The sequence below is a fragment of the Rousettus aegyptiacus genome, unplaced genomic scaffold (genome assembly GCF_014176215.1).
Source record: "Rousettus aegyptiacus isolate mRouAeg1 unplaced genomic scaffold, mRouAeg1.p scaffold_m13_p_7, whole genome shotgun sequence".
Taxonomy (NCBI): Eukaryota; Metazoa; Chordata; class Mammalia; order Chiroptera; family Pteropodidae; genus Rousettus; species Rousettus aegyptiacus.
Window position 1 is genome coordinate 58489816 of NW_023416310.1, and position 20710 is coordinate 58510525.

Consider the following 20710-nt stretch of genomic DNA (forward strand, 5'->3'; position numbering starts at 1 on the left):
GCACATCATTAGTGCTCAAGAAAGGGACTTCCTCCATCATCACTGTCCAAGTCACTCTCTTTTTTGAACTTATGCACAGGTGGCTTCGCTTGTTCCTTAAGGCCCTTAAGCCAGTTCGAATCCACGACAGCACTTTGCTTAATATACTTAAATATGAAGAGCCCAGCGAGACAACAACTAAGTAAAGATGCAGACACACAAACAAATAAGATTGCAAGCATGCTAGGGTTTATTCATACCAGATCCTGATGGCTTTCAGTCCTAGCAGACCACCTGGCAATGCTGGCTGAGACAGACACACAGTGAGCAGTAATGGCGCCATATCAACCCTGGGTCAATTGCCAGTCGATCAACCGTCGATCGGCGAAGAGGCCTCTTGTTCAGATGGACAGAGTCTTGGGCCAAGGAGGAAATCAAGGGATGGAGAGACACGCTCTTGTGAGACAGAGAGAGTGCTCTGATTCAGGCAGAGAGTCCTGGAGATTTTATGTGTAGCAATGACGTCTTCAGTGTCTTATCAGCCAGGTGCACGGGTGTCTGGTTATCACTCTTGATCAAAACAATTTCACTCTTGGGGTAAACAATTTCAGTTCAGCAGAACAGGTTATTTACATTTCTGAGGTTTAACATTAGTGGAGCCATTTTACACACATGTAATATAATTCAAATCTAGTTCACACAAGGGCAAATAAACTCACAATCTACATGTAATAAATTACTGTAACAATCACCATCGCTGAAAATTAACAAGGCTAGCAGAGCCACTACTGACCAAACCATGACATTCGGCTGCCACATGACCCTCACAGAGCCTGTTGCTGGGCACGCTGGCTAAGTGACGGCAACTCCGACTCTGCGCCAGAGCTGTGGGAGCCCTGCGGGGCCACAGAAGTCCTCCAGAAGGAGGCAATCTCACAGGCAAGATAAGACTGATTCACAAAGCAATTAGTAAAAAATACAAGATAGCTTAAAAGTACTAAATTGTTTGGTGCAGACTATAATTGTGTTAATAATAAGAACCATTTGTACAGCATTTTAGCATTTACCCAGCACTTGGAAATACATTATCTCATGTAATCCTCAAAACAAACCAGCAAGGTAAGTGTTGAAATTAGTGGATGAGGAAACTGAGGTGCCCAGAGATGAAATGGCTTATCTGTGATCACACCACCGGTAACTGGGTGAGTCAGAAAGGACAGCTTCAACCTGATTCTAACTTCATTTGGTACCAAGCTCCTTACTTTTTCCATTAAGAGGGATGTATGTGTGTGTGTCTGGATGTGTGTGTGCCCACACGTATTTCAAATTTTGTCGCACCCTTGGCCTTCTCCTCCCCTCAGCACTAAGACTCCTGTAGCCAGAATATGCTGTAGTTTAGGTTTCATGTGTATTTGTGCTGTGTCCAATGGCTTTATTCTGGGCTCCCTTTCACAGGTGTGGTGGCTTCTCAGAGATGACAGGTTTCTTAACCATCCAGAGGGCAGGGGATTTTGTGACCCTTGTGACCCCAACTTCATCCTCTGATGCCCTCAGAAATGTGGCAGCAAAGGATAAAGAACCTCTGGCTCTGCCTGCCCACGGCTGGTGCTGCGTGCAGGGCCCATGCGGGTTACAGAGACCAGGAAAGCAGGGCTATAGCAGCCCCTGGTGGGCCTCCTCCCAAAGCACAGCTACGCTCCCAAATCCACCCATGCAAAGGAGAGGGAAGGGGGACTCAGAGCGGGGCCATGGCCTGGAGAAGAATGGAAAGTGGCGGACCACATCAGAACATGACCAGCTGCATACAGGGCGGTGTGATGAAAATACACATTGGATTTGCAGCCACACACCTCGGTTCATGCCAGTCTCTCTGCTCCCTAGTGGTGGCACCTGGCAATTACCTCATCTCTCAGCTCCTCAGTTTCCTCATCTCTGAAATGCAGACAGAAACAACGCCAACGCCGCAGCTTGCCGTCAGGATTAAATTAGTTAATTTTGTAAAGTATTACCTGGTATAGAGTAGGGGTTGTCACCACCACATTATGCCTCTGTGGGCCTTGGGTACTTTTGCTTTCATGAGCCTCTTCCTCCACACACAAAAAATATTTAAAATTCTATTGTACTACCGTTTTGTTATAAAGATGAATATAACCCAAACTTGATTATATTTATTTTTCTTAAAAAAAATTAAAACCTTTTTATGAGCTTCTAAACATATCATGATCCCAAAGCATCAGGCTTATTGTGCCTCATTGAAAACCGGGCCCTGGGGTCTCCATCATATCTGCTGTTGTAGATGTTTAAGTGTCTCAGGAACCATCAAGTGCTGTGGCCTGTAAGGGTCATAATCATTAGGGATGCTCCTTCCATCCTCCTGTGGGTCCAGCATTCGACCTTCTCTTCTGTACTGAATGCCATGCTTCAATGTCAAGCTCTCCAGTAAGAGGGTGCCCTCTGGCCTCCCGGAGCTGCCATGTTCTGATGCGGGGATGGCAGGCAGAGATCCTGCCTTGGCAACCAACTCCTTTAGACACCAGGGCATGGGAAGGGGGCTCTGGAGGCCAGATACCCACTGGGTCTTTTCACAGCAGCTCTCAGAGTGGTAGCAACAGTGTCCTCTAGTGGTGGCAAATCTCCGTCTACACCGTGCTTATGGCACCTGCCTCCCTAGTGATGAGGGCATGAAAGAGGCTTGTGCTGACATTCATGTATTTGTGTTTGTCTAACCCCACTCCCTTCAGTCCACATAGGATTTGATTCCAGTAATATAACCAACTCACAACTATGCGCACTGTGTTCAGGTGTACACAAAACCAAGGTTAAGTTCTAGATCACTGCTGTCTATAGAAATACAATGTGAGCCACATAAATAACTTTAAATGTCCTTGTAAAAGGATGTTAATGAAATTGATTTTGATAATATATTTTATTTATCACAAAACATCAATACTATCCTTTCAACATGTCAATATAAAATTATTAGAGAGATATTTTAGTTTCTTTTCATTCGAAGTCTTTGAAATCCAGTATGATTTTACAATCGTGGCACATCTCGATGTTCTAATTTAGTGTTCTAACTAAACTTTCATTGGAAATACTTATCAGTATTTTATATACTTCATAAAATTTACAGCTGAAAAAGCAGATTCACATGTCAGCATTTCCCGAATATACTTGAAAGTTTTCTGATAACTGAATCAAGTGGTTTTAAATTTTAATTGTAAATTAAATAACAGAAAATTTAAAATTCAGTCCCTTAGTTGTACTATTCACATGTCAAGTGCTCAACAGTCACACATGGCTAGTGGCTATGGAATTGGACAATGCAGGGCTAGATCACGAGAACAGCAGGAGGTCTGCTTCTGGAGGTTCCCAGGGTGGGGGAGGGGATGCAGGGGTGCCTGGAGTGTGAAGAGACCAAAGGCCCACACTTCGAGAACCATCCCTCAGTGTCAGGCAGATATACAATCCCAGAGGAGCCACACCCCTGGTTCCTGGCTGGTTACAGAATGCACCAGGCACTACGCTCAACCAGGACTGCCAAAAATGGCCCTACAAGGCAATCCGCTGAAGTATTAAATGTAGGTTTTACTATTATTCCTTCAGTACTATTTTAGTATGTGGTTTGTGTAGTGTATACATAATTTAGTATAAATATGTTGGGAGAACATATCAAAATTTTTTTAATCAGTGGGGACAAATGTAAAAAGTTTCAGCTCATCGTGCTGAACAATGGTTTCTATTTTCAAGAAGCTTAGAGATGAGGAGATAATGTCTAATGCAAAGAACCATAAAATAGGGTAGAAGAGACTATGCATCTTAAGAAACTTAGTTAAAATTCTGCCAGAGTTCAGAAACAGGAATCATTATTTCAACTGGGTTGACGAGGGCCAACTCCACAGCAAACAAGACACAGGAACCAGGATTTAAGAAGTCTGTGGGATGGGTCTTGTGGCCTTCACACAGAGGCAAGTACAAGGAAAGGGGAGAGAGTGAGTCATGTTTTCAGAGAAAAGAATGATTTGATTTCTCTGACCAGGATGATCATGGAGGTACCTTCGGAAATGTAGCAACTGGACTTTATTTGGTGGCCAACAAGGGATCATTGCTTCTCGCTGCTATGACATACACTCTGGTTCAACAAAGCAGGTGAACCTGATATATGAGCAACAGAGCAACTTGACTCTGTTCGTACTTTGAGGAGCACGCTTACCCACATGACCTGGATCTGGTGATCCCACACCTCAACCCCATCTACCACCACCATCTGCGCCACCTGCTCTGCTGCCTATTCTGCTGCCCTCTACACACGTAGCCCATCTGCAGCAGCTGGTGGATGTAGCACACACCACACCACCACCATCCCACTCAGCAGCCACCACGCTTTGCCCACAGGTCATGCAGAGTCACCATCACATTGAACATGTACTTGTAGTCTAGGGATTCCCAACATCTCAACAGGGTGGAAGCCTTTGACAAGGCGACGGAGACCTCTGGATAAACAGGCCAGACACTGTGAGCCCCAGGCCTGTGCTAATGCAGTGAGCAGCCCCCACTTGCCCAGGTTTAGGGTCTGGGGTCCTAAACCCTGGGGCTGAGCTCAAGGCCCTTCATTTGCAGCCCCTGAAACCTTTGCATACAGCAGAGATGCCCCCGCACTGTCCAGCAGCGGGGCTGTGCCTCCAGCAACTGTCCATACCCCCACCCCGCCTCCTGAAGTCCAGGCACCGCCCTGCCATGGTGAGAGCACAAAGCAAAGCCAGCTGGCTCCAGCCCCCGCGCAGCTCCTGAGAACCTCCTACGCCAAATTTTAAAAGGAAGACCACACACAAGGCACCTCAGAACCCCACCCACTCCCAGGGTCTGAAGCCTACTCCAGCCTGGCTATTCCGGAGCATTAGGGAAGTGACCCCTCCACTGTTGCCCTATGTCCTCAATTGTGTCCCGAAGCATCAGGGTCCAGTCATCACTCTTCTGCATTGGGGTACAGCGTGTCTCTTTCTTCTCCAAGGCTGAGACCTCCGAGGGAATCTGTGGGGTCAGCCCAGCAGCGAGGACAGCTTCTGGGAACTTGGCTGCAGAGGCGGGAGCCAGGCAACACCGGGGTGGGCTGTGAGGGGTGGCACAGGTAGAAACAAGTAGGCAAGGACAACAGATAGAGGGACAGGTATAGAAAGAAGGGGAGGAGGGAGGAGAAGAAGGAACAGGGAAAGTTAGGGATTGTGTGAAGCATGGAGGAGAAAGACACAGATGTTTGGTATCTTGAATTTATCTGTATAATGACAGCTGAGCAAACTGCTTCTTCTGGTTGAAGGCCCAGCGCAACCATACCTCTCACAGTGGCTGTCCCCAATATCTATCATGCATCTTCTTCCGCGACCACGCTTCTCAGAGTACAGTTCCACACAGCACCCATCATACTCATTAAAGCCATTTGTTTACATTCCTGTCTCCCTGCTTGGGGAAGAGGAGGGCCCCTGAAAGCCAAAGGGTTCCCCGTAGTGACCCAGACACCCATGGCCGTACCTGGGCTGCTGCCTGTCCATCTGCTGGTAATGGTAGCTCACGGCCACAGCTGAGTGAGGGCACAGCAGGTACTGGTTCTCTTTCCAGCAGCGGCCCATGGCCTGGGTGATGGCCTCATCTGACACCGACTCAGACGTCACTGCTGCTGAAAGCTGATGGGTCCCAGAGTCAGAGGGGTAAAAATCAGTGTTGGAGAGAAAGCAGGAGAAAGGTGACCAAAAATCTACTACATAACATAGCCAGATCAACATCAGAAACTCAGATCAACATCAGAAACATCAGATGAAATGTTCAGATTAAGCTCAGAGAAAAATCTGTTTTCCAACATTTCCCAGTTTTAAGCTGATTCACTCAACTTAAGGGAAGAATGCATTTGAGTTTCAGATTAATAAATTTAGGATTTGGCTCGTGAATTAGCAAATTGGTATATAGTTTTGTTCAACAACTGTAAAAACACAGAAGGTTAAGGGCATTCGAATGTTCCTGGAGCTTTATTTTTGGTGCGCCCCTTCCCATGGGTGTGAGAACACTTTCCTTTCCATTTCCACGCAGCTCATATAGCACCTCCTCTAGGAAACCGCCCCACTATCCTTAGAAAGGGGGAGACTCCCTTCTTGATGTCTCCTCAGTGTAGATGGTTTATTTGATCATTCTCTGAAAATTTATTGCATGCTTATGATGTGCCAAACAGCCTGCATATACTTGACTGCAACAGAGCCCATAAGGCATTATAAATTGTTTATATGGCTGCCTGTTCCATCAGGGCTCACAGAAGACAATGAATGTATTTTATTTATCTTTGTATCTCCAGCACTTTGCAGGTTCTGGCTTATAGTATATATGTAATATGAATGAATGAGTGAATGAATGAATGAATGAATGCTATTCCAGGAGATGAAGTGTCTTCTACATGTACAACCAGGAGCAGAATGAAGAACTGGGGGGCGTGGGGGGGGGGATACTGTGTCTGTCTTCATGGAGCACTTCATTTACATGAGAAAGAATGTAAATGTCAAAACAAACCGTTAACCAAATAAGTTGATCTTTGGTTGGGTTATGGTCTGAATGTTTGTGTCCCTCCAAAATTCCTATGTTGAAACTGAAATCTTGTGATGGTGTTTGGAGATGGGGCCTTTGGGAGATAATTAAGTCATGAGGGGGGAGCTCTCATGAATGAGATTAGTGTCTTTATAAAAAGAAGCTAGAGAACTAGCTAAACCTCCTCCTGCCATGTGAGGATATGAGAAGGCGGCCATCTGCAACTTGGCAGAATGCCCTCACCAACCCAACCCAATCTGCTCTCAGACTTTCAGCCTCAGGAACTGTGAGAAACAAATTAGTGTTGTTTGTAAGCCACCTGGTCGATTGTATTTTGTTACAGCAGTACAAACATTAAGACAGGTTACATCAAAAGCAGTACAGACCCAGAAGACAGAAATTCCACTCTGGTCTGTACGGGTGGCTAAGCCCAGTCCTGGGGACAACCTTTTAAGACAGACATCGACCACTCAGAATTACGTTGTGTGAGACAAAGCTAAACGGACCAGGAAGGCTGACACAGATCCTCTTCAAACATGGGGCTAAGGCTGCCTGCAGTGTGCAGGCGAGGAGGGTCAGACTACAGCCCCCATGGAGAATTCTGTGATGATTAGAGATGATGCCAGGTAGTGAGGCCCTGTCCCTGGAGGATATGTAGTCTGGATGACCACTTGGTGGGAATATGGTAAAGAAAATTAAAGGTAACTTCAATGCGTGAAATAGCTTGTTTTGCTTTGTTTTGTTTTTTACATAAAGTAAGTGACCATCGCCAGGTGGCAAATAAAAGCAATCCCTCCCAACTAGATTCCTACCGCTCTGAGGAGACAAAATTTCACCTCCTTAAAACAAACAAACAAACAACTGACAGGACATTGGTCTCTGCTCATACCGGCTGTAGAGAGTGGTTTCCAGGTATTGGAAATCAATAACAATAATAAAAAAAAATAATAATGGTTAACATATCAAGCCCGATACTGCCTGGCAGTACTCAAAGTGCTTCATGGGTATAATTTGACTTAAATCATCACGAAGGCTATGAGGTAGGCATTCTATGATCCCCATTTTACAGATGAGGAAATTGAGGCACAGAGTTTAAGAAACTGGTCAAAGTTCTCACAGCTGGCTTGAAGTTGAGCCCTGTCTCACTCTAGGCCAATACTCTTCACTGCTTCTCCTCATTCAATAAATGAATCCATATAAAGTGACTGCAGAAGTTCCAGGCTTATAGCAGAAAAGGTGTCCCCTTCCCTTGAACAGATTTTCAAACCCCAGATTTGGTTGTATCTTGGAGCTGCACCCCTTCCTTTCTCGGGGGTGTGAGGGTGGTGACTGACCTTGCTTTGCAGTTCCTCAGGTAGCCTCACGCTTTGGGTCCTTTCGAACTGCTCCATGAGGGCTCTTGTCACCTGGCTGTCAGAGCCAGATAACAGCCAGAAAATCCTCTCCATGTTGTAGGGTACCTGGACAGAAAAGCAAAATCCCAGGGGGCACTCTGATCTCGGCCCTTGTCCATCTCCAGCTAATCAACACTTGACCAGACCTGCATGCCTCCGCACAGGCCCCACCTGAATGTCCATAGCTGATGCCAAGGTTGGTTTGACAGTCTTAGACAGAGAGAAGTCTCCTCGCTGGACAGTCCTATGGATGATGTCGTTGTGGTTCACTGCTGCGACCAGGCGGATGGGCAGGCCCATCTTCTGAGCAAGGCACCCAGCTTAAGAGAGGAGAAGGACTAGGTTTCTCAGAAATGACACCAAAAGCACAAAAAACAAAATAAAAAATAGTTAACTGAACTTCATCAAAATTAAGAAACTTTTGTGCTTTTGAAGCTTTTGTGCTGCAAAAGGACACCATCAAGAAAACGGAAAGGCAATCCACAGAATGAGAAAACTATTTGCAAATCATACATCTGATAAGAGGCTTGTATCTAGAATATATAAAGAGCTCTTACAACTCAATAATAAAAATACAAATAACCCAACTTAAAAGTGGCCAAAGGACTTGATAGATCTTTCCTCAAAGAAGATATACAAATGTTGAATAACACATGAATGATACTCAACATTATTAGTCATCAGGAAAATAAAAACCAAAACCACAATGATGCACCACCTCATATCCACTAGGACGACTAGAATAAACAAAGATAATAACATGTCTTACTTAGGATATGGATTAATTGAAACTCTCATACATCGTTGGTGGGAATGTAAAATAGTGCAGTCGCTTTGGAAAACAATCTGTAAGTTCCTCAAAAAGTTAAGCAGAATTACCATTTGACTCACAAATTCACTCCTAGGTATATATACTCAAGATAAAAACAGGTTCATCCAAAAAGTCATACACAAATGTTCACAGCAGCATTATTCATAATAGCTAAAAAATTGAAACAATACAAATGTCTATTAACTGATAAATGGATAAAAAAAGTGTGAGCTATCCATACAATGGAATATTATTTAGACATAAAAAGGAATGAAGTACTGATATATGTTAAAAATATTGTACAAAGCGAAAGAAGCTAGACATGGAAGGCAACATATTGTAATGATTCCATTTATATAAAATGTCCAGAATAGGCAAATTTATAGAGACAAAATAGATTAACAGTTGCCTAGAACTGAGGGAAAAATGAGGAAGTGACTGCTAATGGGAACAGGGTTTCCTTTCAGGGTGACAAAAATGTTCTAAAATTGATTGTGGTAATTGTACAAATCTTTGAATATTCTAACAACTATTAAACTGTGATGAGTTGCAAAGCATGTGAATCACATAATAATAAAGCTGTTACCAAAAAGCAGGAAAAAGGAGGAGGAGAATGCTACGTGCTCAGATACGGTTCTCCATGCTGCCCGCACCCCTATACCATCTCCAGGTACTGACACGTATGCTTGCTATCGTTTGCAGAAGAGAAAAATGAAGGTTCTGGGAAGTTGAAATGATCTGCCCAAAGCCTGCGAAGTGGCAGAGTAAGGGTTCAAACTAGGTCGGTCTGTGTAGGTCCAGCGCACATTCTCTTGTCCCCCGTCTCAGCCTCCTTGAACCAGCATCTTCAGGCCGCATCCCCTGGAGACACACCCTTCATCCACCCTAACAGCAGTCCCTGTTTGCATGGAACAAACCAGGAATTCCTCACTCTGGGAGATGGAGAGCCTGAAAAGGTAACGTCGTTTAGGACGTTTTTACATACTTCCATGAATGGTTTATCTCTGGTGCATCGTTAAGAGGAGTTAGGGATAAGCACACCACCCCAATATCACTCTTAATTTTGCAAAGCACTCTCATGTTCTTTTTTCATTTGATCCTCATGAAAATATCGTGATATTCATCTATGACAGAGGAGAAACGAAGGCTCAGAGGGTCCAGGTTGTTATTCATTTTACCACTTCACTGATTGAGCAGGAAGAGACAGGAGAACCCTCTGCTAATGTTTATTTCGTGCCAGGCACTGTGGCAGCCACCGGGGCTGTGTGGGCTGCACGACTCTGGATGGAACAATTCACTGGAAAGTGATATGAAGTGGTACCATGGTGAGATTCACCCCAGGGATGAAAAAGGTTGAGTATCCTTGCCCAGCTGGCAGCTCATTGTTCTTTCCATCCCTGTGTTAGTGGAAGAAGTCAGGCAGACTCCTGACCACCAGATGCTTTCATGGTCTCACCTAAGCCATCTCAGCATACACTGACAGAACCATCAGAAACGGCAGTGCCCATCAAGAGGCAGCCTAGCAAGCTGGCGAGGACGCAGGCTCTGGATCAGCCTGCCTGGGCTGTGATTCTGGCTCTGCTACTGACCAGTATGTAACCAGAGGCAAGCTGATTAACTGCTCTGTGCCTCAGTTTCCTCATTACAAAATGGAAAGCACAGTATCATCCTTCTCATAGTCACATTTGAGGAGTAAATGAATTAATACATGAAAAGCACTTAGAGCAATGCCCAATGTATAGTAAGTGCTTCATTAATGTTAATTATTATTATAGAAAATGACTTTAAGGTAATGCAGCTGTACGAAGGTCATATATAAAATTAAAGAATCTTATCTGTGCCTCACAGCAGCCTGGAAAGATATAATAAATGATGCGACCCCCTTTTATACCTGAGGAGCTACGTCTAAGGGACCGTCCCACAGCCTTCAGCTGGCTAAGGACAGAACTAGGGCCAGAACCCTAAGTCCAGAACTCTTTTGCACTTCACATGTCTCTGGGTGGCGTTTCTAGGAGTGGGAACACGTTGTGCCAGCTGAGTCACCTGCCCTCATAGCAGGCAGCTGGCTGCGGCTGGTGGTAAAGTCCATATTTCTGGAGGAGTGCACTGGCAGCTGGGCACAGCGGCTGAACCTTGATCTATCTCTCCACACTCTGCCAAGCTAGGGCGTCAGGTCAGGTGGCCAGAGCACATCGGGGTTAACTCATCATGCCCTACTGCAGCAAGAGGCCACACCTCCCCTCAGGGAATTAGGGGAGAGTTTTCTGGGAGTTTCTTTCCTATAGTTTCCCACCACTTTAGAGCTATGCAGTTGCAGGCAAAGGGCAGCTGGAAGGACTGGAGCCACAGGGCAGCTGGAAGGACTGGAGCCACACATGTTTCTCTGGAAAGCCCATTTCCACCCAGTGGTCTCCTTACCTGCAAGGTTACCAGCAGCCCCCGTTGGCACAACCACCTCCACAGGGGGCAGTGGGTCCATATCTAAGGATGGAACACACCGAAAATAAGCAAAGAAGTGGTGGGCCATTTGCACGAGGATCCGGGACCAGTTGATTGAATTCAGACTCATCAGATTGTGCTTCTTGACAAAAGCCACATCTGCAAACACGGCCTTGATTGGCTCATCGAGCTCATCGCTGTTTCCCTCCACTGTCATGCAAGAGAGGGGAGGGAAGCTATCAGGAGCACGAAGAACCCCAGGTAGTCAGCACCTCCCCACAAGGCCTTCCCAGGCTGAGCCCACCGGACTGGGACTTTCGCTGAGCTTTGCTTTCTTTACTCCGCTATATCTTGGCCTGGCTTTCCAGGCTCAAAATTAAGCTCCTCAAGGATAGAAAACATGTCTCACATTCTTGGGATATTTCCAATATTGCTACTCTCATATAAAATAAGTTATAAAATGTTGACCTTCTGGGATACTGCAAAAAGAATTCCTCTTTGTAGTCCATGTCCACCTCCCCCACTCTCTGGAAAGGAGGAGGAATGGCTTATCAGGTTGTGGGATGGTAAGAGGCTGATCCTTTACGCCACAGTCTTCTATCAGGAGTATGAGAGAAGTGTCACTGTTCCCATGTGCCCTGCCCTTCTTCCCTCATTTAAATATCAAGGGTGGGTGTTCTGCTCTCTGCTCCAAATGGTAGGTAAAATGACATGGGAGGACTCCTTCCTGGGCTGGATATGTACACAGTTTAATTTATGGATAAATTATTGGGCAAATTTTGGGGTAAATTGGCTACTAGTTGCATTTTCCAACCCAGCTCAACCAGCAATCAAGCGAATATTAATCGCTAATCTGAAACCTGATTATTTCTCCATCGGAGTCTAACTTGGAGGAGAGCGGGGTAAGATTTATTGGGATAAGTGCCAGAGCATACACTGAGGTCATTTTAATTCTGCCCTTCACCACTGTGCAACAGCAATGAGGCCAGGGGAGACTCCAGAGCCATGCACGAGGGGCGTGTTTGCCGGGGTTCCAGTAAAGACTTGCTGCTTTTAAGAGAGCCACAGGAAGACAGAGACGTGGTTACTCCAAGTAACTATCAAAGGCCATCAGAGGAATGAGCCTTAGGACTGGGGAAGGCAGAATAGAGAATGCGAAGAACCTGGGTCCCTCAGGGTACTGCTGAGTGACGGAATCAATCATCGGGAGCCCAACCCACCTCTGGACTTCCAGTTATATAAGCTGGAAAATATTCTTGTTCAAGCTGGTCTGAGTTGGTTTTTTGGTCACTTCCAGGCAAAAACATCCCAAATAATATGTAACTAGCACATGCTGATTATTCTGTGCTTAAGAAGAATCAACTGTACTATATGGAAATTGATGACTTATAAAACAGTGTCTAACACATAACAATCCAGGTGACCCACCCCTACTCCCTGAGCTCACAGTCTAACAGAAACTATGTAGTCACTGTTAGTTCCTGAACTAACACATATCCTCCTGGAAATCAAGTCAGAAGATCCTAGAAAGGAAAGGAAGAACTAGAAAAGTGATATCTAGAAATAAAAACTAATTTATTTAAAGTATGCTGCCTTATTTTCTTAAAGCTTGGGACATGTACAAATAGAAATACCCCTTTGGCTCCAGCAGAAACACATTTCTGACAAAATGCACCTATCATCGTCCACTTTTCTGCCACTATTTTTCAAATGGTGGTCTCCAACGTGTGGTCAGGAATGGAGCCCCCAGGCACACTCTCAGGTAAAAGCCTTCCAATACCTGTGTACAAAGTGAGAAGGGAACAGGTAGAAGGACAGAGGTACAAAAAGCTATTTGTTGCTTTGATTCTAGGCAAAGATGGTCCTAGATCTACAACTAGTAATTTTGGTTCTTGGAGTAAAACAGGGACCCTCAGGAACCTGAATCTTCTACATTAAAATCTTGCAATGACTATAGGAAAGTGCAGCCAAATATGGGCAAGTACCAGGACCAATGTGTAAGGTTTTGCCAACACCTGCGTTAGCTAAACTATGAACTTCTCACTGAAATGTGTATGTGCTTGTTAAAGAAAAGAACATGGGGCTTTTGGCTTCCTTTTGAACAAACAGACAAAAGATATTCATGCTACTCTCATGGGCAAGGTTTGTTTTCATTGTGCTTTTTCTCCTTGACAAAATCAGTGTTATATAAAAACATTTTCTACGGGATTATATCAGAAGGCCAGGCCAGCTGTAGAAGAAACGGTTTGGGCCACCACATTTGCTATCCTGCCAGATAAGTGAGCAAACCAAGCCAGGAAACCTGGACAGCTCAGCCAAGGCCACATGTACAAAACCTCACCAAGACCCTTACCTTGGGGTTACCTGAAGTCTTATGGAATATGAGAAGTAGAAATAAAAATATATGACTCTACTCAAACTCACCCCCTCTTTTTCCACTCTTGTTCTCCCATAATGATTAAATCCATTCGGAATAGATGGCCTGACATTAAAGGACATGGTTTTCTGCCTTTCTCAAAATGCTACGATTCATGAAGTGGCTCAAGGAAGGGTATCACCAATGATGAGAGCCACCGAGTAGCTTCCTACTTTAAATACTCAGACATGCTAACCAAGTGCATGGTTTAATCATTACTATATTGTAAGAGAGGGCATGAGTTGTCAACATGTAATGAAACATTCTTTTAAAAATAATTATTTAACATGTTGTGACCTCAAAACTTCAGTGGCCTGGGAAAAAAACCCAAGTCACTCCAAAACAAACAGACAAACAAGCAACAACAACAACAAAACCCAAGTCACTCCACTTAGGCTATGGCTCTGAGTTGCTGCCTATATAAATGGCACCAGCAGGTTGAACCTGCACGAAGGTGGCATTCTTTGGGGTATGTTCTTAAAACTGCACTTCCTGGGTTGTATTGTCAGTATTGGTTTATGCATCTGTCACCTCTAACACTTTATGAGACTGTGTAGCCAAGAGAATGCTCGGAGTTAAGCCAAGGCATATTCAAAATAAGATCGTTCGAGGAAGGGAGGAAAGGAGAAAAAGGAAGAAGGATGGTCAGCTAGCAAATTAACCAGTTTCGTTTTAGCCCATCTCTCAAAGTAAAGCCACAGCGTCCCTGCTGTCCTAGCACTCACCACCAAACACATGGACATTCTCCTTCAGCACCGTTGTCATCTGGAGCTCCTGAATCTTCGTGCAGTGACCCTTGGGCAGCAGAACAATGATGTCCACATTCTTTGCCCCTTGAACACTCTCAATGGCAGCACTTCCTGTGTCCCCTGAAGTTCCTGGATGGGAAGAAAAAAGAACCATCTTCTTTAAAATGAAGGAGATGAAAAAGGAAAGAAATGGCTCCTAAAGCATTGTCACCAAATGAGGCAGTATCTATCAGCAAATACCTGGAGGGTAGGAACCTAGCACTTAATCTGGGGCCCATGAACCTTCAAAAGATCTATGGATAGAATTCAGGGCATCTGTGAGCTTAGTACCACATGATCCTATGTATTTTATATTTTTAAAAATATTAATCTGAGAAGGTACCATAGCTTCCCTCATGCCACGAGAAACAGTTAAGAACCCTGCTCTAGAAGAATCAGTAACACACCCCAAGAGACATTCGCGGAGGATGGCCTGGAGGCAGAAACTGGCAAGTTGGGGCACTACAGGGCTCTAGAGCTCAGGTCCACAACACGTACCCACAACCACAGTGATGTGCTTCTCCCTCTTCTCCAGGAAGTACTGCAAGAACTGTGCTGTGCAGCACAGGGACAGATCCTTAAACGCATACGTGACCCCATGCCACAGCTCCAACACGTTCAGCCCGTTCTTCAGCCTGGACAGATGGACCACCTCATTATGGCGGAATCTGCGGAAGGCTTGGTGGATCAGATCTGCAAGGACAGCAGGTGGCGGGCATTATTGTGTCTATCCTCAAAATTTTTAATTTGAAGTTGTTATCTCCAATAGAAGATAAAAAGACCAGAAATGTTTATCCTAAAGTACACCATGCATGAATATAATTGTATAATCTGGGAAAAGTCTGGAAAGACATGCACCAGCTTGTTCGTAGAGTCCTCACGGTGATTCCCACGCCCACAGCAGATATGGTGCTGTAAGACTTTCACTTTTTATTTCATAAACATCATCATAATTTGGATTTCTAGTGAACATGTATTCCCATAGAAGATTCAATTAAAGTTATGTGACAAACAAGTCAATGTCTCATGTCTTCTAAGTTTGATTCCTAAGGACAGGACACTTTTACTTATTTGTTACATGACTAAATCTCAAACCTGTGATGCCAGAACCGTGGGAGGGCTTACACACATGCCTACCTGAATTGGGGCAGTCTGGAACAGCACTTCTCAAACTTTCACTGGAAAATCAATCACCTGGGGTCTTAAAATGCAGACTGTGGTTCAGTTGGTCTGAGGGAATCTGAGAATTCTAATACATGCCCAGGCAATGCCATCGGTGCTAGTCATCAGACCACATTTCGAGATATCTTCTCCTCCCCATCCCCAAATTGTCACTATTATGTTCTGGATATCATATATTCGGTCCATGGACCAGCAGCACTAGCATCATCTGGACACATGATAGGAAAGCAAACTTCTCAGGCTCACTCCAGACTTAGTGAATCAGAATCCACATTTTAACAGGATCCCGGCAGGGGAATCCATGAGCACATTACGGTTTGAGGTGAGCTGGTCCAGGACACTCTCAAAATTCTGTTCTGGAATTACTATGCCAGAAGAAAAAATTCTAACATTCAAGTTGCTAGTCTTAAAAAAGTGTATTAAAAATAAACTAAAGAAAAACAATTCTCTGCAAATCATTTTGGCTGGTGGTGGGAACGGGATGAGATGAACTTTTGGGGGATATTTCCAGTTCTGGAATTCCAGAATCTGGAAAAAACACTAAATTTGGGGAAATGTGACTGAAGATCTCCTAGGGACAGTGCAACTCTGTGGGGGCCAAGCTGGCAGGGGAGGGAAAGTGGAAGTGGGGCAGTGGTGCTCACCATTTAAGTCATCTCTCGGAATGAGCTCAGGGCCGATGAAGAGGGCACACAGCTCCTTCACCAGGCTCGGGTAGGAGAGTGCACTCCACTGACGCAGCGTCTCTCTGCTCAGCTGTGGGAGCTCCTCAGGCATGAAGAGGCCCCCATCAGGAGCATAGCCAGAGAAGAGGGCCCCCTCAAAGTCGACCCGCGGAGCCATCCCCCGGGTGCTGATGTACCACATGATCCTGGAGGCCTGCAGAGGCGACAGTCCCAGAGGCACCTGGTCTCTTTCTCCAGCATCATATGGGCAAAGCTGATGTCCACACAGCCCTCCTCAGTTAGCTCTTGGATCACCACTCACTGGGTTAAGTGTCCCAGCCCAGAATACTGGGTTCCTGCCTTAAGTCTCATGCCATCTTCATCTGAGACTATACAAATCATGACCCCTCCAATCGAAATGAGGCAATTCCGCTGACATATTACCTTGGAAGGGGGATGGTACCAAAGCTTCCAGGAAAGGAGATAGCTTGGTCCTCACTGGTGAGGAAGAGGCCTTGGGACAGGGAAAGACCATTTTGATATTCCTCTTAACAAGGAGAGGACCACCACACTTGGTCATACACCTTTGTGAAAGATGTTTCTACCCTCTTCTGCTCAAAAATAACTACATTCAATGGTCATTTAGCCGTGTTGCCTATAACCTAGTGGTTCTCAACTCTAGTGGTTTGCTGGAATCAGCTTAGGAGCTTTAAAAAATACTTCTCCTTAGGAGCCTACCTGGGTCAATTAAATCAGAATCTCTAAATGAGAGTCTCCTCATGGGCATCTAATGTGCAGCCAGGGTTAAGAATAGGGTGATTAACTCATCTCAATTTGCCCAAGACTTTCCTCCTTTTAAAACTGAAAGTTCTATATCCTAGGTCACCTCCTCAGTCCTAGGCAAACTAGGACAGTTGGTCATCCTAGTTGAAAACCATTACCCTACCTCTCAGTCTAACCCTAGAAGAGTAGTTGGAAGTGCTGACATGTTGCCCTTAATACCCTTTAGCCATGACTGATTGGCCCTGTGTGGACTCAGAGCTCTCTCACTGGGGTGGGGGAGGGGGGAGGGGTATTCAAGGGCACCTCAGGCCTCGCTTTGGTTACACTGCCACATCAGTTGGGTTCCCCAGAGCCAGATGCCATGTCAAGGCGCTGGGCTTGAGCTCTTGCCATCTTTTTCTGTCATGGTTGTAAATTTGGGAGCTCTGATTTTAAAGTCCCACAGCACCTCTGGGGGTGAATTTGACCAGACATATAGTAGCTCTCAATACTAGCTTGGACTCATTTCTGTGCCAGGGCCCGAGAGGAATTCCTGCCGTCTGAGGGCAAAGCCACTTGAAGCTGCACAGCTATAACAAAGGGTATGAGCTAGAGGAATTCTGGTTTCCTAGACTGAACCTGACACCTCTGAGCCCTCTGTGAGACCCACATGGGCTGCCATGTGCCACCCTACTATCTACAAATACAAAGCATCCAACTTGGAGACAGAGACAAGTTTAACCATCCAAACCATGAAACTTTTGAAAGTGAAAGTGGATAGTATTAATACTTATACTGGGCAATGGATATAAGCTAGAACGGTCTTGGGCAAACTGGGACACATATGATATAGGGGTATGTGTCAAGGAAATGAAATCAGGGAAACTCCGAAGGCCAACTGAGGCAGGGAAGCAAAGCAGGCCCACTGTTTCACAAAACAGAACCAGGGTAGGGGCCTGAGGGCTAGCAGTACCTTCAGTAAGGAGAGGAATTTCTGTAACTCTGCGGCAAGGGTTAGAGCCAATACAAACTGCCCCAGACCCTGGAGTAATAAGAGGGGGACCAAGCCTGGCCTCTTCGTAGGACCAGATTAAAGGAAAGGAAGCAATTAAGTTGTCAGCAATTGAGCTGCTGCAGGCAGAGGGAAGGGTGGGGACTGGCAGGACTATAAGGACAACAAAAGAAAACATCTGCAGAATGCCCAGGGTTGGACTACATCACACTTGGGCCACTAGGCTCTGTCCTGGGCTCTGCGTTTGATGAAGGACGTGGACAAATTAGCCCAGAAACAAAAGAGAGGGCCTGACACCAGGCTCTGCACATGTCATTGTAAAGACAAGGGCTGAGTAGCACACAAGTGACCCCAGGGGGGAGCATTCTCAGGTCAATAGGGCAAAGTTACAGAGAAGACAAATCGTTGGGTTCAATGTAAGATAAAAGAAACAGAGAAGCCCAGGAGTAGAAGTAGCTGCCACAGGAGGTGGTGAAGTTGAAAATCAAGCACTTTTGTAGGACCATTGTATGGGCACTCCAAGTGCCTGATGCGACTAGACTAAATGACCTCTGAAAGATAAGATTTTATATTGTGGCTCTTCTGCATCCCATTCCAGAATGGAGATGGGTCAGAAAAACTGACCGATAACCTGTATGCATAACAAGAGAAATAGGAGAGCATCCCAAGGCCAGGGTCCCAGGGTCGGTGTCAGAAAGGGCTTGTGTGGCTCCTTGGGGAGGAGGAGATATTTTTCTGAGAAGGGGGGGCGGGCAGAGACTTGGACCTCAACAGCTGAACCCCTGGTGACTGTGGACTGATCACAGACTGCACCCCTCAGGGGCGGAGGCCCCTGGCAGGCCCCAGGCAGGCAGCTGCTTCTCTAGGGTCACAGAGCCAAGAAAGTTCTAAAAAAAAGCTGCACGATATGGCTCCGTTCTCCGTTCTCTGCCTCTGAAAACACCCCAGACTTCTCAGAAGGGCAGGAACCCTGCCCTCCCAGGTTCCTACAAGTCGCAGATTCTGAACAAGAGGTTAGTCATAGAAAGGGACAGGAGCCGACACAGCCACACTGAAGTCAAGGTAGAAGGAAACCTCGAGACGTTTAAGAGCTCAGAAGTGTCAATTAACCGACTCCTCCGGGGAAGCCGCCATGATCCTCAGGGAGGGGACGCGAGGAGGGGACGGTGGGCGCGAGAGGACAAGGCCGCAGGGCTGCCTGCTGGCTTGCAGCGGTCTCCAGGGCGAGCAAGCGATCGGCGGATCCCGCCCGGATGGGATCGGCTGACCTGGTGCGCCGCGGAGGGCTGCGCAGGCCCGGGCGCAGTTACCCGGTTCGAGGCGCTGGCGGCTGCGGGGGGCGCTGCCCAGCTCCAGACGTGCGGTCCGCACTCGGAGGCAGTGTCAGGCTTCCGGGCGAAGGACGAGAAGGGCGGGGGAGGGAGGCCGAGGGCAGAAGAAAGCGGCGGGGGAGAGGAGGAGGAGGGAGCAACAGAGACTGATATTTCTCACTGGGCATGTTTATAAGGCACTTTGCTAAGCGCTTTATTCTGTCTCTTAGTCTTCATTTTAGCCTTGGAAGTACCATATAAACTCATTCTTCAGATTAGAAAACTGAAAGCAAAGTAGAAAGAAGAAAGTCCCTTATCTTCTTTGGGTTCATCCTCTACCCTGCAGACACCTGATAAACTACTTTCTCAAAGTGGGGCAACAGGAACTCAGGAAACACGGGGATACATAATATCATTTCAGTTCAAAAACTCTTTGTAGGAAAAACTCTTTTTATTAAGCTTAGATCTGTTCTAGGGTAAAATACCTCCCCAATTTAAAGAAAAAAAGTCAACATGTTACCGGTGCTGGGGAGTCCCAGAACTTCAGGACCTTGGTTCTTGGCGTCCAGGAGACAAAGAGTTGAAGGCAGACGCCCAGAATTTGATTGTATGCAAACTCGCTTTATTAAAAGCGAAAGTGCACTTTTAGAAGGGAGACTAGGCAGCCAGGAGCTGTCAGCTTTGAAGGCAAAGTAAGCTCACTCTCAAAAGGGAGAGCAAGCGGCCAAAAGTGGTCAGCCCCAAAGACTTCTGCCCAAGTGAAAGTACACCCACAGATGGGAGAGTCCCCAGGCTCAAGGGAGAGCTGCTGCCTCCTCCTGTTGCTGGTTTGGGGATTTCATCTATTAATCTAAGGGTAGAATATTCATGATTTTGGATGGTCACTTTGTGGAAAAGAGGTGGTTTTTCTCCAGAATTAAGGAGACGCCCGTTTTCTTACCATGTTTGGGCTTTTGGGAAATGTCATGGTGTCAGATGCATGATGGGTACAACCTTAACTGCAGTGCTAATTTAATATAATGGTCATATAATGAAGCAAAGGTGAATTCTAGGTCACACTACGTGTCTTTCTGTGCATGTCTATGTCGGGGACTTTTCCTATCCCCCTTATTTTACACTTTTAGCAGGAAGTGTTAAACTACAAAACTGCTCCACTACACTGAAGCTACTGTTCAAGACTGTTTTTCATTTTAATGGTTCTGGGGAGGGGTCCTGATGTAATTCCTACCTCAAACACACCTTAAAAATGTCCTACAGATATGCCCCAATGCCTCTGAGTTCACATTCGTGCTCCTGTGGACCGACTCACTTAGGTGGCAAAGTTTGAGGAGCTGGACAGGACAGATGCCCACTAAGTTTTAGTTTGTGCATCTGGGCTGGCCTGGTCA

General features: G+C 45.8%; 1 protein-coding gene across 3 annotated transcripts; it reads right to left on the minus strand.

The window, feature by feature from the left end:
• Window positions 1–298: 298 nt before the first annotated feature.
• Window positions 299–19922, minus strand: THNSL2 (threonine synthase like 2). 3 transcript variants are annotated; one of them, XM_016162998.2, is made up of 9 exons: window positions 19843–19922; window positions 16218–16452; window positions 14890–15084; window positions 14329–14481; window positions 11167–11397; window positions 8109–8257; window positions 7878–8003; window positions 5506–5657; window positions 299–5089 (listed from the first exon to the last, which is right to left on the minus strand). In XM_016162998.2, the coding sequence occupies exons 2-9, from the start codon at window positions 16438–16440 to the stop codon at window positions 4864–4866; spliced, it is 1455 nt and encodes a 484-aa protein (XP_016018484.2). In that variant the 5' UTR covers window positions 16441–16452; window positions 19843–19922; the 3' UTR covers window positions 299–4863. The 3 variants fall into 3 exon arrangements, with proteins under 3 accessions (XP_016018484.2, XP_016018482.2, XP_036080796.1); XM_016162996.2 differs by lacking the exon at window positions 19843–19922 and adding an exon at window positions 19281–19387; XM_036224903.1 differs by lacking the exons at window positions 5506–5657; window positions 19843–19922 and having other exon boundaries at window positions 16218–18097.
• Between the last annotated feature and the right edge of the window lie 788 nt (window positions 19923–20710).

Bases quoted from the DNA above. Each gene is read 5' to 3' on its own strand.
- THNSL2 (XM_016162998.2), bottom strand. From the start codon at position 16,440: ATGTGGTACATCAGCACCCGGGGGATGGCTCCGCGGGTCGACTTTGAG. The intron at 11,398-14,328 runs GTGAGTGCTAGG...CTTGCATGACAG, and splicing joins GAATGTCCATGTGTTTGGTG to TGGAGGGAAACAGCGATGAG. The intron at 8,258-11,166 runs GTAAGGAGACCA...TCCTCTCTTAAG, and splicing joins GGCTGCTGGTAACCTTGCAG to CTGGGTGCCTTGCTCAGAAG.